The 20,208-nt window shown below is 36.2% G+C and overlaps 1 protein-coding gene across 1 annotated transcript in view; it reads left to right on the top strand.

Annotated features, from left to right (window-relative positions):
• The window catches only part of FBXL13 (F-box and leucine rich repeat protein 13), an 89,781-nt gene that overhangs the window by 35,445 nt on the left and 34,128 nt on the right, over positions 1 to 20,208 (top strand). The window contains 6 exon segments of the mRNA XM_059816014.1: positions 2,421 to 2,473; positions 6,453 to 6,553; positions 9,964 to 10,093; positions 17,704 to 17,802; positions 18,437 to 18,554; positions 18,712 to 18,874. Coding sequence (XP_059671997.1) covers positions 2,421 to 2,473; positions 6,453 to 6,553; positions 9,964 to 10,093; positions 17,704 to 17,802; positions 18,437 to 18,554; positions 18,712 to 18,874 — 664 coding nt within the window.

The following is a 20,208-nucleotide window of genomic DNA, read 5'->3' as shown; positions in this document are numbered from 1 at the left end:
GGGGAGCCCAGAACTGGACACAGCACTCCAGATGCGACCTCACCAGGGCAGAGTAGAGGGAGAGGATAACCTCCCTCCACCTGCTAGCCACACTCTTCCTGATGCACTCCAGGATGCCATTGGCCTTCTTGGCCCCAAGGGCACATTGCTGCCTCATGGTCATCCTGTTGTCCCCCAGGACTCCCAGGTCCCTTCCCACAGAGCTGCTCTCCAGCAGGTCAGCCCCTAACCTGGACTGATGCATGGGGTTATTCCACCCCAGGTGCAGTACCCTTGATTTTCAGTGAAGTTTGGCCACAAGGTTGTGTTTCTTTAGAAACATTTTAACCCCTCAGGTTTTTGTATTTTCTAACTTCTTTCCATCTCACAATTTTCCTAGTTTTGATAGTCAGTATCATTCTGTCTGAAACATTTTTTTTAATTCTTCACTGTTTGGCTTATCTACTTAGTTACTTTTTCATTATGACTGTGGACATCTTTGTGTTATGCTCAGTCCTTTTTCACCTTAGCACCTGGGAAGGTATTGAATCCCAATCTCAAGTCCAGATCATTGCACAGATGTTCTGTTTCTAAAACACTGTTGTTGGGGCTCAAAAAACTTTTTTTTTTATGTGGAGGAAATGTGGCAAAATAAGTCAAGGCAAAATTCTTTTGAAAGCAAAGAAATTTCACATTTTTAAACAAATTGGTACATCAGTTTAAACCACATCTTGACTGTAGGGCCTTCTCAGTATTTGTGCAGTTCTTGCGCATTAGACAGGTGGAGCAGTCCTGTCTGTGCGTGCTACTACATCCCTGTAATCCATGTGGCCAGTTAATATTACCTTTGAAAACCCATTGATTGGTTTTGCCATTTTGTTCCTGTAGTTGCCAGTGTCTATCTGCATTCAGATTCTGTTAGTTCACAGTGTGAATGAGTGTTTGCATTGACAACTTTATCCTTTACATGAAAAATAAAATTTTATTTGTAACTTTTTGGCAGCTATAGGCTAGTCAGTGTAAAATGATCACGTGTTTTAATAACTTGAATCATAACCGGAATCCTCTGTGTTGTTTTGAACTGTCCACCATTCTGGTAATGTGATAGCTCATTCTATTCAGGAGAGCTTGGAAACAGAAAAAGAAGAACTTTAGGGAGGAAAGGTGATAAATAATTATGGAAATATTTTTTCCTTTTCCTTTCCATTTTCTGGGTCTGAACTGGAATTTTTTACTAGTGTTACATTCAGTCTGCTAACTAAATTATGCTCAGCTGTAATAACAAAATCAGCAGCTGCTTTCAGTAGCATGTACAGGTTCACATGTAAAATTACAACTGTGTCTCATTTAGTGCTAGGGCAAAAAACTTTTAAGAGGCATGTAATTTCTGTGGCTTAGCAGCCTTAAGGATGATTTTAATTGGTTAGGTTCTTCTGAGTTGTGCAATCCCTCTCAGTATTGTCCTACTCTTCAAAAAGGCACTGAGTTAGACAGTATTGCAGGATATCAGTGAAGTCACAGTCCCCGTAGAAAAGAATATACAGATCTGTTGTTGTATTAATGCTTGATTGCAATTGAAAATATGTATTTAGCTTACCATGTGAAAATTTGATTTTAAAGATTTTTTTAATATATTTCTTTTAACTCTGTAAACTTTCATATTGCATTTTCCATATTAGGTAGGCCTCTTTTTTCATTTCAGTTTAGACAGATCAGTTATTTTTGAAGGTTAGATTAAGGCAAAAGGTATTACTATGTTTAATAGGATTACTATGTTTAATAGGATTCAAGATTTGGCAGAGGAGCGGCTGAAGGGATGTGTGTTGTTTCTAGTGTCAGGTATCTATCTTTCATTATTTTGTTAGAATTGCAACAATCTCTGCAAAATAGGAGTTTCCAAAAATAATAGATTATACGCACACAGAAGAGACTTATGTCAGGCAGCTAAATTGTCTGAAACTCCATACCTGCAGAAGATACGCAGGGCTTTTCCTGCAATTGGTCTGGTGGCTGCACCTCTACTTTCAGAGGGAAGAATTGTTCGTGTATATAATTAGATACTGATGTCATAATATATGGGTGGGAGGGACAGATAAACCTATGTGGAAAACCTATTTCTGGCATTTCCTAACACCAAATTGCTTGATTAGGTAGCTTTCTGGTCCTTTGGTAACATAAGACTGAAAACAGCTTGGTTCCTAAGCCAGCCATTAGTTGATGGAGTGTAAGACGACACATTTCCTCAGGACAGCTTACTCCAACTTTGTATTCTACTGTTGGGTTTTTGTGCTTTCTTCTCAGTAGTCTGCTGTGGCCATGGTTTCAGGGAGGATATTGGCCTAGATGGACTGAATCTGTAATAGGAATTCTTACATTTGTGTCGTACACTGAGAATTTGAACTGTTCACCTTTAATATTACTTTTTTCTTTTTAATATTTAGGTGAATGTAAGAATTTGCAAGACTTAAGTCTTTCTGAATGCCAGGGATTAAATGTAAGTACTACAGACTTTTTCCACAAACTCTAATTTATACCGAGAAGGAAGATTTTTTAAAGTGCTGTGGTTATTTGGGTACACAAGTCTTCCTGATAAAAAGTAGAGACTTGTGTTCTTAAGTACTTTCAAAATGGAGTTAAGTAGGATTCAGAGATACTCAGTGAAGTTCTCATCTGTTTTCTACAGTGCCGGGGCAAAATGATGTATTCAATCTCAATTAATTTTAATAAACAGGCTTCAAAACTTCACCAGTCTGGGGGCAGGGGTTTTTTGTTATTTTAAGTTTGGAGTTGTCAATAACAATACATTGTAATCCTATCTTGTTTCCAAGTTCCTTTATTCCTTCATTCAGTAGTACACTTGAGCTCTAAAAATGTCTCACTAAATTTCTAGATACTTGTGAGAGCCTTTATTTGAAAGGTGTTTAAGTATGCAATCATCGTTATATATTTGTCCATTCTTTTCCTTTAACATTTTCAGTTTTATCTTGCTTCCATGCTCTTTACTGTTTTTTCATTGCTCTTCTCTGATGGAAAAACAATGTTTAACTCTGCTTTAATTAATAATTTCTTAGAAACAATACTGATATTTGCAAATTTTTCTAATAATAAAATAAATCTAAAAATTTTTTTTTTTTTTTTAGAAATTATGGTTCTTAATAGAGTCGTATAATGTATACATCCATTTATAGGCTATTTATAGTGTTAAGTGTATAAACAAATAATGTGGTATAGTTTAGTTGTCTTTGGAGTGAAGTGTATGTCCAGGGGTCTAGCCTAGAAACACGCCAACATTTACACACAAGGTTTTAAAAATTACCATGGATAAACTACAGCTTATGAACTTCATACAAAAATAGCATATGATGGTCGAGTTAGAGAGGCAAGAGCTGCTGAAGAATCATGAGGTTCCAATTTATAATACTCTGTTTTGGTTCTGCTTTACGTATATCTTCATCTCTGTCCTATGTTGATGTTAGCTTTATTGCCAAGTATCTTGTTCTCACCATTTTCACAGATCATGTAATTTTCTTTGCTATACCAGCTACAAGAAAGGGATAAAGGTATATTATATTATGAAGTTCTTTGAGTAACACTGTAGAATCATCTTGCTACATAACATAATAATTGCTATATGTTATTATAATTACAGCATAATATTTAGAGGTTGTATGCTTCTCAAGGATCGTCTTGATTGTAGGTTCCTGCATGAAGGCATTGAGTTAAAGAGGGCCAGGGCTTGCCAAATTGTAAAGACTCAAACAGTGTTTCATAATTGTCTGTTCTGTCTGGTTGTTAGCATGCTTACTAATACACATTTTGGTATGTACCAGCAAGCACATTCCTAGGTGATGCCAGGGCCTGGTTCATGGGATAGCAGGGACTTGCTGATTACACTCTTGCTAATACAGCCTAGTATGCAGTTGGCCACCTTTTTCAAAAGGGCACACTGTTGACATACATTGAAATTGTTATTGACCAGGACTCTCAGGTCAATGTGTTTGATAGCTGCTTTCTGTCCAGTGTTTAGACTGTACTGATGCATGGGGTTATTTAATCCCAGATGCAGTACTTTGCATTTGCCTTTGTTGAACTTCATGAAGTTTGTCAGCCCATTTTTCCAGACTAAATGTCTCTGAATAGCAGTTCTAGCCTCCAGTGTATTGACACTCCCGTCAGTTTGGAGTAATTTGTGAATTTGCTGAGAATGTACTCTGTTCCTATCATCCAAACAATTTATAAAGACATTTAACAGTACTGGTCCCCATATTGACCCTTGAGGAATGCCAGTTGTTGCCACAAGTCACCAATGGGACTTAGCAGCATTGGTGACAACCCTTTGGCCTGGCAGTCCGGACAAATTTTCACTCACCTTGAAGTCCACTTATCTAGCCTGTATCTTACCAATTTGGCTATAAAAGATACTGTGGCCTGTGTTGAAGGCCTTGCTGAAGACAAGATACACCACAGCCACTTTTCTCCCCTTATCTCTAGATCCAGTAATTTCATCATAGAAAACTATTGCCTTAGTGACAAGAGACAGCTTTCTTAGTACTCTTGGATGCATCCTCTCTTGTCCCATTTCCTCAGGTCCTCCCTGACATTATCGTCTTCTACCATAGATATTGCTTCACTCCCACAGACTCTGCTAGTAGGCTCCTGGGAGGCACCTGGGAAGCCTTAAGACAAGCCTTAGCAGTAAAAACTAAGGCAAAAATGTCATTGAATACCTTGGCCTTGAAGATCAGCCAACTCTCCTGGGCCCCTTTGCCCTCCAGGGCTGTTTACCACAAGATCCTGTTAAGCAGATCCCTAAACAAGCCAAAATCTGCTCTCAAGTTCAGGCTTTTTCTTCTACAATTTGTCCAAGTTTCTTCTCTCAGGATTTTAAACTCCTCATTTTCGTGGTTGCAGTAACCAAAGCCACTCTAGTTCTTCACATCCTTGACCAGTTTTTCCTTGTTTGTGAAACAAGTACAGAAGAACATGTTCCCTAGACCACTCGTCAGTCACCTGGATCAAGAAATTGTCTTCAGCACACTGTAGAATTCTCCTGGATTGTTCGCCCCCAGTCATATTGTTCTTCCAGCAGATATCAGAGTGGCTAAAGTCTCTCATGAGTAACCAGGGTAGGCAACTGTAAGGCTTCCTTCAGCTGCCCAAAGAAGGTTTCATCTACCTTCTTTTCTTGGTCAAGCAGTCTGTAGCAGATACCTACCACAATGTAATCCTCACAAGTCTATCCTGTAATCCTTACAAATAAGCTCTCAACTGACTTGTCACCCATTCCAAGGCAAAGCTCCATGCATTTAGGCATAACTTTGCATAGAGTGCAACCTGTCCTCACCTTCCTGGGCTGTCATTCCTAAATATTCCGTAACCATTCATTGCAGCCCTCCAGTTGTGTGTGCTACCCCTTTGCATCTCTGGAATCCCAATGAAATCGTAGCTCTGCACCTGTGCATGGACTTTGATCCCTACTGGTTGATTCCCAGGCTACAAGTGTTTGCATTCAGACACGTGAGATGGACCCCTGCTTGTGCTGCTTTCACATGGAAGATATCAGAGTTTTCCCCATCATGCTATCCCCCCAGTGCTTTCTCACCACTCCCTATGCCTTCAGTTCTCTTCAGGTTACGGTTATCTTCTGTCAACATACTTATTTTAATGATATCACCTCTCACAAATCCTTTGTTGCAGGAATATATTTCAAAAGCACAAACTGGCATCTTTAAAGTTGATTGGTATTGAATTTCCAGATATTCTGATGGTCATTTTGCCTGATAACTGAAATAGTAAAAAGGTGACCAAAACATGGCAAAAGATACACACTCAGCAATTACATTTCCATATATAAGTGCTGACTTTTTGCCTTTCTATTATATTGGCATTTACTGTGAAATATTCTCCTTACTAGGAGATTTGTTCCCATTATATTCTAATGGGATGATATATAGAACAGTATAGGTAGTACCACTTTTGCAGGTCAATAAAACATGGAAGCCTTATAATTACTCAAATCTAATGTTCCACCTAGAGGGTAGCACTAAACAGGAAGCATTTTGTAAATGATATTACTGGTTAAAGAAGTGTACCAGAGTTTATGGAGAAAATTCACCGGTGGTTTTAGATACCAGGACTGGCTAACAAGAATTTTGGTTTAGCAAAATATGTAAACGTGTGCTAACCTTCAATCATGTGAAAAGTCCCCTGTGCTCTGTAGGACTGTGTCGTGTATAACGTTTCCTTGAATTGGAATGTTAAAATTACCATACTTCAAGCGAGTAACAGTAGCATCATGTGTTTTCTCAGTATTCTAGTTTGAGGCTTCCAAAGAAAATGGCTGTGATGTATAAAAATTATGATGATTTAAGGATACTTATTCATGTTTTTTTCCCTTGTTACTCTGCATAAAAACGTAAGATAAATTAATACAAATATAATTTTAATGTACTTCTGGAATACCTTTTATTCAGGATGAATCAGTGAGACTCATATCAGAAAGTTGCAGAGCTCTTCTCTATTTAAATCTGTCTTATACAGATATTACTAATGGAACACTACAACTATTGTCAAGGTAAAATTAAACAGAAATACAAAAGTGTGTTTCTTTTAATCTTGCAGGAAACTCGGAGGCATATGTAGTAGAAATACTCTTTTTGAGTGATTTACAGGATTCTGTCTGCTATACAAAATGAAAAATGCCCCATACATTTGACTTAGATAGCAATTCTTTTCTCTTTCTAGTATAATTAAAAATATACACTAGATTACGCTATATATTTCACAGATTTTTACAGAAACTTTTAAAAGAACATGCTAGCCAAAAATTTCTTGGGCATGTCCAGTTACTCATGATGATGCAAGAAGTTTGCAAGTTAGATATGTTCTTAAAAATTTATTTTTGCAAGAGAGGCTTGTGGATAGATGTATTGTGTAAGCCAAGGCCTAGTGTGACAACTGCAAAAGAAAGAGTTATTCCAAACTCTTATTTGGAAGGTCAGTGAGCTGAAGGCAGATAATTTACATTCTTACAGAGGTCTCTCATTCCTGCTTTAGATGTTTCCCTCCATGAGACTCGAAGTCTGCCTGGTAGGTAGAATTGCTGCATTAAAAGCTGCCATAAAGGAAAAGAGGCATGCTGGTCCGCAATAGCAGCCGTCACAAAGATGTATATAGATTTGAAGATAGTTGTACATTGGTTCTCTTTCCTATGAGGAAAACTAATGTCTTCCTTCCAGCAGCAGCCCCACAAAGTCCAGAAACATGTTTTTCTTTTGCATTTGCATAATACATTTTGACTTTTGTTTTTCTCAGTCTATAATGCCATATCCTTATATAATTAATATTTGTTTCGGCAAACTTTTCCATTTAGTGTCTCCAATCTTACCACTCATCTCTTCATCAGTATTATTCTTGTCATAATCTGTGTTTTCTCCATGTTGGCTGATATTTTGTCTTTTTAAATTTTCATATATTTGTATTGAAGTTTGGAACGGCTGTTCTATAGGTAATCTCAGTGTATGTTATTCTGGTTCCCTGAGCATGCTGTTGCCACCAGAAGTCAGAACTGTCCATTTCTTTTGATGCATAAATAGCATGTACCCAAGAAAGAATTCTCCAGAGTAGGTGAAGCTTTCAATGCAATAAAATGTTTAGAACAAAACCAAAAAATTCTCCACTGACAAAATATATTTTGCAGTTAACTTGTACCTTGTTAATAAGAAATTCTCCCAGTCACACATGATGCTTCTGATATAAAACTGTAAGAGGCCACTGGTTTTATTGATAATTTTTGGACAAAAAGCAAAGCTCATTGTTTCTGAGATTATGGGGATGTACAAAAAGTTGCTGTCCTGTGAAGATTTTGATAGCAGACAAATTTCATAAACTTTTCACATGCCATCTCAAAAGCATTAACTCACCACGGGTCCTGTGTAACAAGGTAACTAATACAAAGTTCTTAGAGGTGGCAGTATTGCAGTATTGCATTTCATAATACTGCATGTGAAGTTTGCTATTGTATATCAGGTGTCCGTTATTAGAACAAGGAACAAGCGAAGTGTAGGCTGAGTATGCTCAAAACTGGTCATTTTTGATTCTCTCCTACTGTTCTATACAAACATTTTAACCTCCGTATTACACAACGCAGATCATCAGCTACAATTTCCCTCTGAAAAGTTCTGTTGCATATGGTAGACATGAATATTGTCTATCAGGAGTAAATGTCAGAAGGTGATTTTGTCAGATTGCTTTAAAACAATGATCCTGAGATTGCTGATGCCAAAATTGATTGAAAAACCGGTATGACAGAATTCCTGCAGAATTTAGCTGTAACACAAAACAAGGATTTTTAGTAGTCTGTGTGCTCAAGCTTAAGTTTTAAGAAAGCTGTCACTTTAAAAATGGCAGAAGGCGGCATGTGTTAAAATTCCTAGGTCAGAAAAATGGGTCATATGACCTGTAAAGAAAGTTAGTGTCTATTCAAGAGTATTGGAAGGTTTTGATCACAGTCTTCAAAATGCGGTAAGAAAGGCTTCCCTGTCTCTTAAGTTGTGCAACCTTGTAGCAACATATACTTTAAAAAGACTCAGAACTGCCAGTGTATAAAAAACAGTCTCTTAATTTATTATCATCTATTTTGTCGGATAAATGTGGAAGTGTAGTCTGAGTTTGATTTTCCCCACTCATTTCTGTGGAATATGTCACTAAAATGCAAAAAAGCATATGCTTCTACAAAGAAGGATACTTCTATTTCTGTATTTAATATGAATTAAATGTTTACATTTTAAAAAAATGCACCACAAAAACATGCCCTTACATTCTAATATCTGGTTCTGATGCACGTTGTCTCTCTTGTTTTTTTTTTTTCATGAAATGTAACCTTACATTTAATTTCTTCATATTTTTGTATTATCCTTTTTTTTACGATAACATTCTTTTCCAGCTTCCTATCTCTTTTTTTTGTGTTCAGTTCAAGTTAGCATGTTTCCCCACTCTATACTGAAAGTATAAAGTCAGTTCCAAAAATGTATGCCACTCCTTAAGCAGTCAGCTCCTCAGTGGGTGTTCCCATCTTTCTTCAAAATGCCTGCTTTTGCTGACTTGCAGAACTGCATGACTATATCCCTACAACTAAATGTCTACCAGAGCAGTAGGTCCTAATTCTAGGTTTTGATTTTCTGTATGCTTTCATTTGTGGTGCTTGTGGCAATTGTTATTTATTCCAGTTAGAAATGTAGTTCAACAAAATGAATAGTTTTCAGTATGTTATAAACCAAAGCTGCAGAACTTAAGTATATTCGGAGTATAGATTCTTGCTTTTACAAAATGCTGTTGATTAACATTTTCCATTTACACAGTTTGCTTTCTTTTAACTAATGTTTAGTATAAAGAAATATTTTCCAAAAGAACTGATCAAAACCTAACATTGGATGATTCCCTTTTGGATAATTCCCTTTTGTATCTCTTTCAATTTTTCAGATTCTTTTAATAGTACTCTTCTAAATAATTATATGACTTGAGAAGCTGTAACGGTACATTTATGCTTTTAACATCCTTTGATAGAGTTCTGGTTTTCATTTCCAGCAGGCACTGTTTGTAAAATCAATGGCAAAGTCAGTCCAGCAAACTTATACTGAAAAGTCTATTAGCTTTCACAGTATGTACACAAAAATCCCAGTTAATTAAAAAAGTATGCTTTTGCCGTTATTTGAGATAACTTTAAAATGTTACTGTTTTCATATGGTGAAATATGTTGTATGATAGTGCTATTCCCCAGCACTATTTGCAATACAAGGAGCAGAGAAAAAATTGCAGCAGAAGAAAGGGACTTTCAAACTTCAGCAAGGAGATAGTTCTATTTCATATCAAGCATCTTTTCTTTACAGTAATTTTAAGAATACTTTAACTATGGTATTTTGTGTTCTTTTGATTCTGTAACATACCCTTGTAATAATTTGCTCTCTATTTTGTTTTTTTGCAAAGCAGCTTCCCCAATTTACAGTATCTGAGTTTAGCTCACTGCAGAAAATTCACAGACAAAGGTTTACTGTACCTGGGCTCTGGAAGAGGCTGTCACAAGCTCATCTATTTGGACCTTTCAGGTTGCATTCAGGTTTGTAGTTCACGTCTTTCTTTCATTCTGTGAAGAAGAGACTCCTTTATATGACTGGCTGCATCCTGCATTCATGGTATACTGAAGTAGAACAAGCACTGCAGCAGACTTCCAGGGTTTTGAATTACATGACTACAGCTGTTTAAATTTTACTAAGGAATAATAGCACTATAGGTTTGGATCACTTCCAGCAAACTGTCAGATCTATAAACAGCTAGTACTTACTGCATAATGAGAACAAGGCTTGCTTTCTGTAGCCATAAATAGACTAATTCTATGTCATGATTAGTTAGGATTTTAAATCAGGAACTTTGAAAATGCAGTTTTTACTAAGATATCAAAAAAATAAAAGCCACTCTGCACTGGAAAACTATGAATTTACATTTGATTTCCTGAGAAGGAAATTAATTAAAAAGTGAACTTTTGTTACTATTTTACAATGGTTTAATATATAAATTGAAGTAGTATTCATAACTGCAATCTAAAAATAGTTAATATTTTGGATTATCGTAGTCTCCTACTAAACTTCTAAAGAAAACCAAGGTTTTAGAATATGGTACTATTTTAGAAACTTTCAAATATATACTGTATCTTGAAACATACTTCAAAAGCAATATGAAGTGCCAAACTGTAAGGCACTAAAAGTCTGCCAGTGTTTTAATAAAGACTCCTACATATATTTCTGTATAAACTGAGAAGATTCTCCAAATTACAGAATACACATGAAATGATAAAGAGATGGAATCTGAGGAATGTAACAGTTTAACTTTCCATCTAACAAAACCTTTTCAGAACCAAGGATGAAGGTAGATAGGGCAACAGTCCTGTTCTGACTGCTCTTCACTGTGTCTGTTTCTTGTTCCTGAGAATCATGCTGAGACTATTATGCAGTGACAGTGTGAAATTTGAAATGAGGGCTGAGGTTAGAGGAAAGTTAAGAACGACCTACCTCTGAGTTACTTTTTCAAAATGCCAGTAATTGGTTATTTTTTCCAAAAGCAACATTCCTACTTGTTCAGAAGTGTAATAATGAGCTGTAAGGATCTGCCTCTAGAAAGCATGATCTAATAGTAGTCAGAGAAAAGTGATCATCATCGAAAACCACAATCCTCCCCTTTCCAGAGGAAAGGGGGTTTGCTCACCAGCGTATTCGAGAGCTCTGAAAGGGATTCCACAGCTTCCTCCATTTTGGGTTTCCCTACAATTCTGGAACAGTGGTTAATGATTATGACTGAGTACTTAAGTAAACAGTTAAAACCAAAAAGAGTATCAAATTGCATCACTGTTGCAGAAAGCATTTTAATAAGACAGAATTCTCCCCGCCCCCCCCCCCCCCCACCATTGGATGAACTAAACCAAAGGGAACTTCTGTAAGGCTAATGTTTCAAAATTAGTTAGAAAAATGTAGTGAAGCTATAGTATAAACATTTAACTTATGCTAAAAAGTGTTCTATAGAACAGAATATATATTCTATAGAATATATATTTTTCCTGTTTTTTCATGTTTCCTGTTTTTTCCTTCATTTTAACATTACAGTTCTTTTTATATGAGTTCTTATATTACCATTACTACTATAGGATTTGAACATCTGTTTAGAAAGCCCATCTGTAAAGTGGGTGATTATGCTAATGATTTTGCGAGTGGCAACTTGAGGACCAGGGCATTTAAATAGCTTGTTAAAACATAGTTAGGCAAAAAACTAAGAATTAAGCACACATTTTCTAGTCCATTGTCATAAAACCAGGCAGTCTTTCCTGTGACTATTATATTAATACATGATAATAATAGTGGATGAATTGTAGGTAGGGGATTTTTGCATAAGATCTCAGTAATTAAGGTTGTGTCTTTATGACACGGTTGGTAAATATTTTCATTAACGAGTTTCAAGATAATTTCATAAAAATACAGAGATTCTCTTATGTCATGCTCAGAAGGTGTCCTATTACACCATTGATATTCTCAGAGAGTTACCTAGAAAGCGTAAGATTTCTTTGTCCTGCTTCTGCAGCTGAACAGTATTGGTGGAAAATTTTCTGCATTAGACACAAAACTGAAAAGACGGAATGGTATAAAGCAATTACATGTCATTTACTGACATATTAGATTGAGATTATACAACTAGAACAGTTTGCTGAGAGATATTTTCAGTTAAATTAGAAACACGGAGATTTGCAAAGAAGTTGACTTTTTATTTTTGGTGCCAATATCTATGGGTGCTTTTCAGACTGGAACTATTCTGGCCCAAGAGGTATTAGAGCTGTAGTTTACAACAGCTGGATAAGAGATCACAAGCTGCTGGGAAAAAGCAGTTTGACCCTTTCACTTCTTGACATCCTGCAGCGTTTGTGGGGATGTCAGAGAAGCTATTAGCAAATGCATAGGCTTCACCAGTTTCACTATCTGAGTTCCTCCTGCTCTGGCTTCATTGGGAGAATTCTCATTTTTGGCAGCTACTGTCAAATTCTGGCTTCTTCAGACATATCAAGCAGCAAAAAGGATCCATCACCTGGGGACAAAATCTGAGCCATATTCTTTATTTACTGAAGAAGAGGACTTATTGTTTACATTTCCTGAGTACAAACTTGTGTAACTGAAGAATACTTTATTATAAGTTACACATGCACTGTTCTATATTTTTAGAAATATGCTAATTCATGACTATGTTAATATAAGCTTGTTTTGGACAGTGGAAAATTAAAAGAAAAATAACATGTGGAGGCAAGCCATCAATGTAATGTGCCAAACATCTGACTGGATGTCACAATTAATTTTATCATTCTTGACAAACACAGAATAAATAAAAAAAAGATAGCCCCTTGTGCACCACAAAAGTACCTCCTCAATCCTGAACACTGAGTTTCAAGTTTCTGCACTCATAGTGCATTGACAATACTAGAATCACAAAACAGTGTTTCTTCAAAATCCCTTCTGTGCTGCAGACAATATTCTGCCTTAGAGGGTTGATTGCACAAATGCAATCGGTTCAGGGGGAGAAAGAAAGAATTTTAAAGCAGTACTGTATGTGTAGCAAATAAGCCAAAACCTGACTAAAAATTCTGTGTGTTCCTATTCTTTGGAATTAAGAAACTATAAAAAGGTGAAACTAAATGGATTTTGACATTCTTACAAGTATTTCATCATTTATTTTTTAAATCTATGGGGAAAAACCTTTAGCTGTGATTTTCTCCATGTTTGTTTTGATGTCCGTTCATTTCAGATCACAGTATACTAGCATAAAGTTAAGAAAAACACCCAAATCAGTCATTTACGTATTAGACTGAAAACTCCTCACAGACAAGAAATTATATTTTGTATATAATCATTGCATTGACTTCTGATCCTGTACATGGAAGAAAAAGAATACATTTATAAAATGATCTTATTGAGTCATGCAGGAAAAGTCTGTTTTGCAGAATTTTATAGGATCTAAGACTCACAATAACCTTCAAAATATCCTCTCTCACAATTGGTTTGAAGAAGGAGGTTTAAGTGGGATTTTACTGATCCAGGGCGAAGAATGCAGTATTAAATTCCGTATGTATCCTAACATTGATTCTTGGGTCAAGCTGTTCACTCTTGAGGCAATCTGTTAAACATTGAAATTCCAAGTGAGTTGAGAAAGCAATTGTTTTACTAAAACGTGCACAAAATTTCATGTTTGTACACCTTATCTTCAAGGGTGCCTAAAGTTTCATAGATAATCCATAGGGGCTTTAGAAAATAAATTCAAGATTAAGATTTTACTGTTCTAGGAATAAAGGAAAGTAAGAGAAATACATATGATATTGCAGCAGCATCTAAATGTTGACTAACTTAATTGAATCTTATCTGAATGCATGTTTCACCCTGGAACTTTCTCAACCTGATGCCTGAGATTCATTATCCAGCTTTAAGTTAAAAAACTTTCTAGTGAAAAAAATTTGAAACAATCTGTGCAGGGGTATTATTAGCTGCTTCAGTATAATTGTTTTTGGCTTGCGTGGAGGAAAACACTAAATTGCTGCTATTTGTGGTATCAAATGCTTACATTAAGCAAACAGTGTTTTTCCAGACAAGGAGATTAAAAGTCCTTTAGACTGCAGTTAACATTATGCAATCATTACTGAATTCCAGAAACAGATATGCTACTTCTGTCCCTCAACGTTGTTGAGTTTGATCTGATTACCTGCTACCTACTATCTATCCTTTTGAGAATGGGAATTGCACTTAATTTTAGGCGTCTAACCTAAGGTAGTGCCTAGAAAATTACCTTAATTTATCTATATAACAATTAGAGAGGGAGAGAGGTCTCCAAAGGTGATTCAGACTTTTTCAGGTCTGACCTGTCTTGGGATCTTGCTCTTTGTTTGCTATATGTAGATCCCAGGTTTCATAATTGTCTAACATAGACACCTCAGTTATATTCCTAATTTCAGTGGTGTAAAAAAAGGCTTTAGCATTTGCAGTCTGTTTTTTAAATCATTATCAGTATTATTGGCACGTTCTTGACTTAGCATTTTTCCTACCTATTTACCTGATTTTAAAGTCCTCTCAACTGTGATTCCTCTTCTACAATTATCAGAACAACCTGTAAGTCCCACAAATATTTATCTTACTGCTCAGCTCAAAGGCTAAATTTGCAAAGTCAGGAGCTTAAAACTAGGCTCCGAAGTCTGCATTTAGTTTTTTTCAGTGATATTTTTAAAATCTTGGCCAAAGCAACAAGTAATGTAATGTAACTAAGATCCATCATTTAATTGTATTTGCATCTGAATTTTATGTACCTGGGCACGAGGGATCTTGTATTCCTACTCTCTGTATCTAACTGTGATCACCAACTTAGGTAGCTGCTCTTAACAGTTAACAATGTGTTCACGATAAAAACAAAATCCCAAGAGCAATGGGCAGCAGGCTCCATTAAGCCCCATACATTCCTTTGATTAGCAGTCATAGGAGTAAGTTGTAGTTGGTTACAACTGATGCATGTATTTCAACTGAGTCTTACAAAATCTCTTCAGTTTGAACAATAAGCATAGCTGAATATTGTATCTTCTGCACTATCTCGGCTTTTGAATGACTGTTCCTTCTCATTATAGCAAATCTGTTCAGCAGTTACAGGGGGAAATTCTACTGTCATAATAGCTAAAGCATATTCAAATGGTTTAAAAAACTGTGGCTGATTTTTTAGAAGTGTGAAAACCTCAGTCTTCTTTTGAAAAGGCATCATGTTCAGATTATAATGGACAGTGTTATTACCATGTATTACAACAAACTGTATGATGTAACATATCCTCTTTCCTCTTGGGAATGGTTTGCTCTTTGTAGTATATGGACCAAGAACAAGACTCAATTACCAGAAATTCACCTCTCAAACTGAAATTTCTAGGGCGTGATTTGTTTCACTTTATCATATTAAACTACTTGGGGTGTGTTGTAGAAATGTGCTGTCTTCTGTTGCGCTGCTTGAGAGCCAACAATGAGGAGGCCTGTTGCAGGGTTAGGTAAACTCTTGAATGACTTGATCATGCCATGTTAAAGCAATTACTGCTTCTTGACCAGCAGAGAATGGAGATTTCCCAATATCTCCCTCAGGCAGCTGCTTGTGTGATGTAAGCAATTTAAGCTAATCCCTTTCATACAGACGGGAGGTTTGGGGCTGAGGAAACTGGAGATAGGATTACGTTGTCCTACATTACATATACCAATAGTGAGTACAAAACTGGAGAATTTGGACAACTGAATTTCATATTCTGTCCTGAGAACTAGCACGCATCTTTCCATGCCAACATTTTACCTTCTGGTGATCACTACCAGTTGAAAAGAGGACTGCCTTTGCCATAGTAGCCCTACACTAGTACTGGTTGTTTTGCAGTCATTTAGGGTGGGCAAATCCAACCTGTCCATGCTGATGGGTGAGATCTGCACTACTATCTGCAGTTCCTCACTGATGTGTTACCCACATCAACCACATTCCCAAAGTCACGGTGTCCTTTTGTCCAGAAGACAGTTGGAGAATCTCAGTTGGAGAGAGTGTGAGAGCCTGAAGTGCACCAACACGCTCTACAAGCTCTGACCAGCTTGTGGTTACAAGAGGGCTATCTTTCTGTATAATCCTTTTCTGCAGCCTTCCCTCCTGCCCCGCAAGATTTTGCTCTTTTTCCTTCTTCAGCTCTTTCTTAGAATATAGCTGTTTTCAGAGGAGCCTGATCCAGGGTTGCACAGTTGCACCATGTCAGACCTGACCTTGAACACAGACAGCTGACAGAGAGTAGTTGATAGGATTTATATTGCCATGCATTACATGTAAAATATTTCCTATAGTTATTTTGATGGTAGGATTTTCATTCTGTCATTTTGCAGGCTGTTACAGACCCACCGTAGGAAAAACGTTCATGCTACACTTGCCCTGAGCTTGAAACACATGGGACTATTTGTATCCACAGTGCTAACGGTGCCAGTGTGTGTCATGAACCACACCATATTCTGTCTGTCTCAACATGAGACCTGCACAAATACTTTAAGCCCAAGAACACATTTGACTGACATGTAGCCAGTTCCCCTCTAGCGCTGACACCCCCCTGCACAAGGGAAAAAGTGCAAAGAGTGCCACAATCCCTTAAGAAGGAGACACAAGACATTTAACATCAAAATATTTAAAAGAATTTATAAAGAATCTGTTTAAAAGGCCACTCCAGCCTCAAAATAAAAAGCAAGCCAACCTGGCTGTAAGTTAAAAGATGGGGCATTATGCCAGAAAAGAAAAGACGGCCTGCCTTGATTATACCTTAAAGTCAGATACTCAGTTCATGAAATAAAATCTCACATGGAAAAAGAACCCAAAGTTTGCAAAAAAAATTGTTGATATCCATGTTGTCTGTAGAACGTGGGGCTAAAAGGAAACTGTCCTGTACTTTACACAAGATTCATATGTCAAAGGAACTACTTTGTATGCCCAAGAGTGAACTGACATCTATTGAATTTGGGCAGTTGAAGAACTGACTCTCTGGAGTCACTCCCTGGAGTGATAAAGGGAATAAACTGAATTGACAGGGCCATCTGTCCATTCATACTTTCACTGAATATTGCTCTGTTAGAGTATGCAGAGTTGGTGACGTGGTCCTACATGAAGGATTCTGTAAACGAGCTCCATGTTATTGTGATTGCATAGGATCTTTGTATCTCATCTGAATTTAACACATATTTTACTATGGATCTGGAAAAAACAATGAAGATAATTTTACCACAGTCAAACCTTGCTTCAACCTAGATGTGAACATCTGCCATGTGTGAATACCTCATAAGGTTGGGAAAACAAAGGTAGAAGGATGTGACAATGACATTCATTGCTACTCTCATAAATGGTGTGGACTGTAGAAATTGTTATGCCTTACTCTTCCTTGCTTAGTAAACACATTTTTGGAACAGATCCTGGATTTGGATTGTGTTGTTAAAATTGCAGGATAATATGTATACCTCATGTGTCTGTTTTTCTTTTAATGGGATTAATGCATTTCTTGTTTTAGTACCTGTCTAGGTACCTATGATTTTAAAGTATTGAAAATATCTCAAGCCTTTCCTGTATTGTTTTTGTTAGTTTAGCTAAGACATAAATGTTTTATTTCTTACTTAGATTTCAGTTGATGGCTTCAGAAATATTGCCAATGGCTGCAGTAGGATTCAAGATTTGCTAATCAACAAAATGCCAACTCTTACAGACAGATGTATTCAAGTAAGAAATTTAAAATAAATCTGTACTTTGAGAAATTTTCTGCTGTTGGAACTGTGTTATCCTCTCAACTGACTTTAAAGAAAGTTATGCAGGTAGGTACAATTTAAGGGGAAAATTTCTCCCCGAAAACTATTTTAAAACTATTTTCTAATTACGTCTATAAATCTTGCTCCCTTGCAGTCACTTTCGGAAAATTTCAGTTGTTTTGTCTTCTTTTGCTACATGGGTATGGCTGAATTATGGTCTTCCAGTTTATAAATGGGAGTTTTTCAGTTTTTTCAGTGTTAAAGCAAATATAACATATGGAAACAGCATTCTGCTACTGATTTTGCCCATCAAAAAAGAATTTTCAGGCTTCTTTGAAAGTGATTGTTAACTAGATCACTGTCTCGGGTGTCTGCCATATTTAATGTCTCCAATTACCTACTTCTTTTTCTCGTGTTCCCGAACATAATAAATATATGGGGAATTTCAGTAGTTTATATACCGCTCACTGCCTAGAAGTTACTGTTAAAATGGATTATAACTATGTGTTTGAAATTGTAACATTTGGTATTATATGCAGAATATTTGCTGATCTTTTGTTGACAGCATAGGTATATGAATATTTTATTTCACCTTTTTCCCTTCAAAGGCTTTGGTTGAAAAATGCCAACAGATAATGTCTGTTGTCTTTCTTGACTCTTCACATCTTTCTGATACAACTTTTAAAGTCCTTGCTGAATGTAAACTTGTCAAGGTCAGCATTGAAGGTTAGTATAATAATTCAGAAAATTATTAGGATGATGTATTTTTAAAATTCATCCATATAATTTGAAGTAAACGTTTCAGCTGGTTTCAGTGGGTGTTTGGATCAGGCCCTTAACGTATCTCAGATGTGTTAACTTGCATCTTTATGTATTTCAACACGGAATAACCAAATTACTGATTTAAGTTTCAAGTTGATGAGTAAATGCTGCCCGTACATCAGGCACAATCATATGGCTGATTGCCAGAAGATTACAGATGCTGGTCTTAAGATGATTTCACTACTGAAGCATATTCTTGTACTGAATGTAGCAGACTGCATAAGGTACTATATCACATTCAGATTTCTGTAAACCACTGCAAAGGAATTTTAGTAAAGTTAATTATACTCGTAATAAGTCCTGTTAACACATCTTTCAGTTTTAAAAATAAATTCTTAGAAAGTTAATACATCTATCTTAACATTTTCAAAAATATTTTATTCAAGTTGGTTTTTGTTCTTGTATCATGTTTTCAAAAACCCATTTGTTATTACTCCAGTTCAAGCAAAAAAATTAACTGTAGATGTAACATTACTTAATAGCCATGGCATATTTTAGTACTGGAATGTGGCTACAAAGAAGATTAAAACGATAACCAAAGACAATTCCAGTACCACAAGTTTATTAAAATTTGGATATTGTTTAATTTTGTGCATATTAAAATAATAGTTTTTAACTATCTAGTACTAAGATGTAAACAAAACTGCCAATTTTTTAAAATTACCAAGACAACATTGTAATTTATGTTGTAGAGGAAGTATATATTTTATGTGAAGACTGTTTTCCTCTTCAGGTGCGTCATGTATCAATACAAACAAAGACAAATGAAAGGGCTTCCAAAGCTGCAATCTTGTTTCCCATTTTGCGGCACAGTGATGGAGTCAAGGGTGGGAGGGAACAGGGAAAGCAAAACCTCTAAACATTTCAAAATCAACAGACCTATAAAATAATGCAAAGAAGCTAGAATTGCTGCTTATCTTAAAATTTCTGATGACATGTGTAGTTTTAGGGATTCTTCTTTAATGTGTAACTAAAGTACTTTTTGTGCCTGTTGATGCTGTATAAAAATCTGATAACATTGCGTGTAGATGCGCTGAGAAGTGCTGGAGTAATGCCATGACATCGTGTTGGTAGTTCAGCTGGGCAGATGGGACAGCTGCCTGCATTTTCTGGTTTAACATTTAGAAGGCTGGATTTTCCAGTCTGCTAGCCAAATCTTGGGCTGTGAGTGTGTTTGCACATGTGTCTACTCTCTCTATTGCTAAAGAACTGCTGAATTACCTTAACAAAACTTTTTATGCAGTTGTAAAGCTATTGTAAAACTCTGTACTTACTTATTTTATTGCTTTTGCAGACACTTGTAAAAGTTTCAGCATTAACAAAGTTATAGATTGTAACACATCTGAACTTGGTAAAGCATTTCTCTCAAGAGATATGAAACTACAAAAGGGGAATTGTTAGTATTTATGTTTCTTTTATGTGGACAATGTGTTGCTATAAAAGTTTATATTGTGAGTTAGAAATATTTAGGAATTTCTCATAGAAATCAAGGGAAGTGCCATACTGGTGGTAGAATCTTAAGAACAGATTTTGAAATGCTTAGCCATCTTAGTGCTTT

Source organism: Gavia stellata, chromosome 4, assembly GCF_030936135.1.
Source record: "Gavia stellata isolate bGavSte3 chromosome 4, bGavSte3.hap2, whole genome shotgun sequence".
Taxonomy (NCBI): Eukaryota; Metazoa; Chordata; class Aves; order Gaviiformes; family Gaviidae; genus Gavia; species Gavia stellata.
The sequence above is the reverse complement of the archived record's forward strand: the minus strand, read 5'-3'. Positions and strand labels throughout refer to the sequence as shown.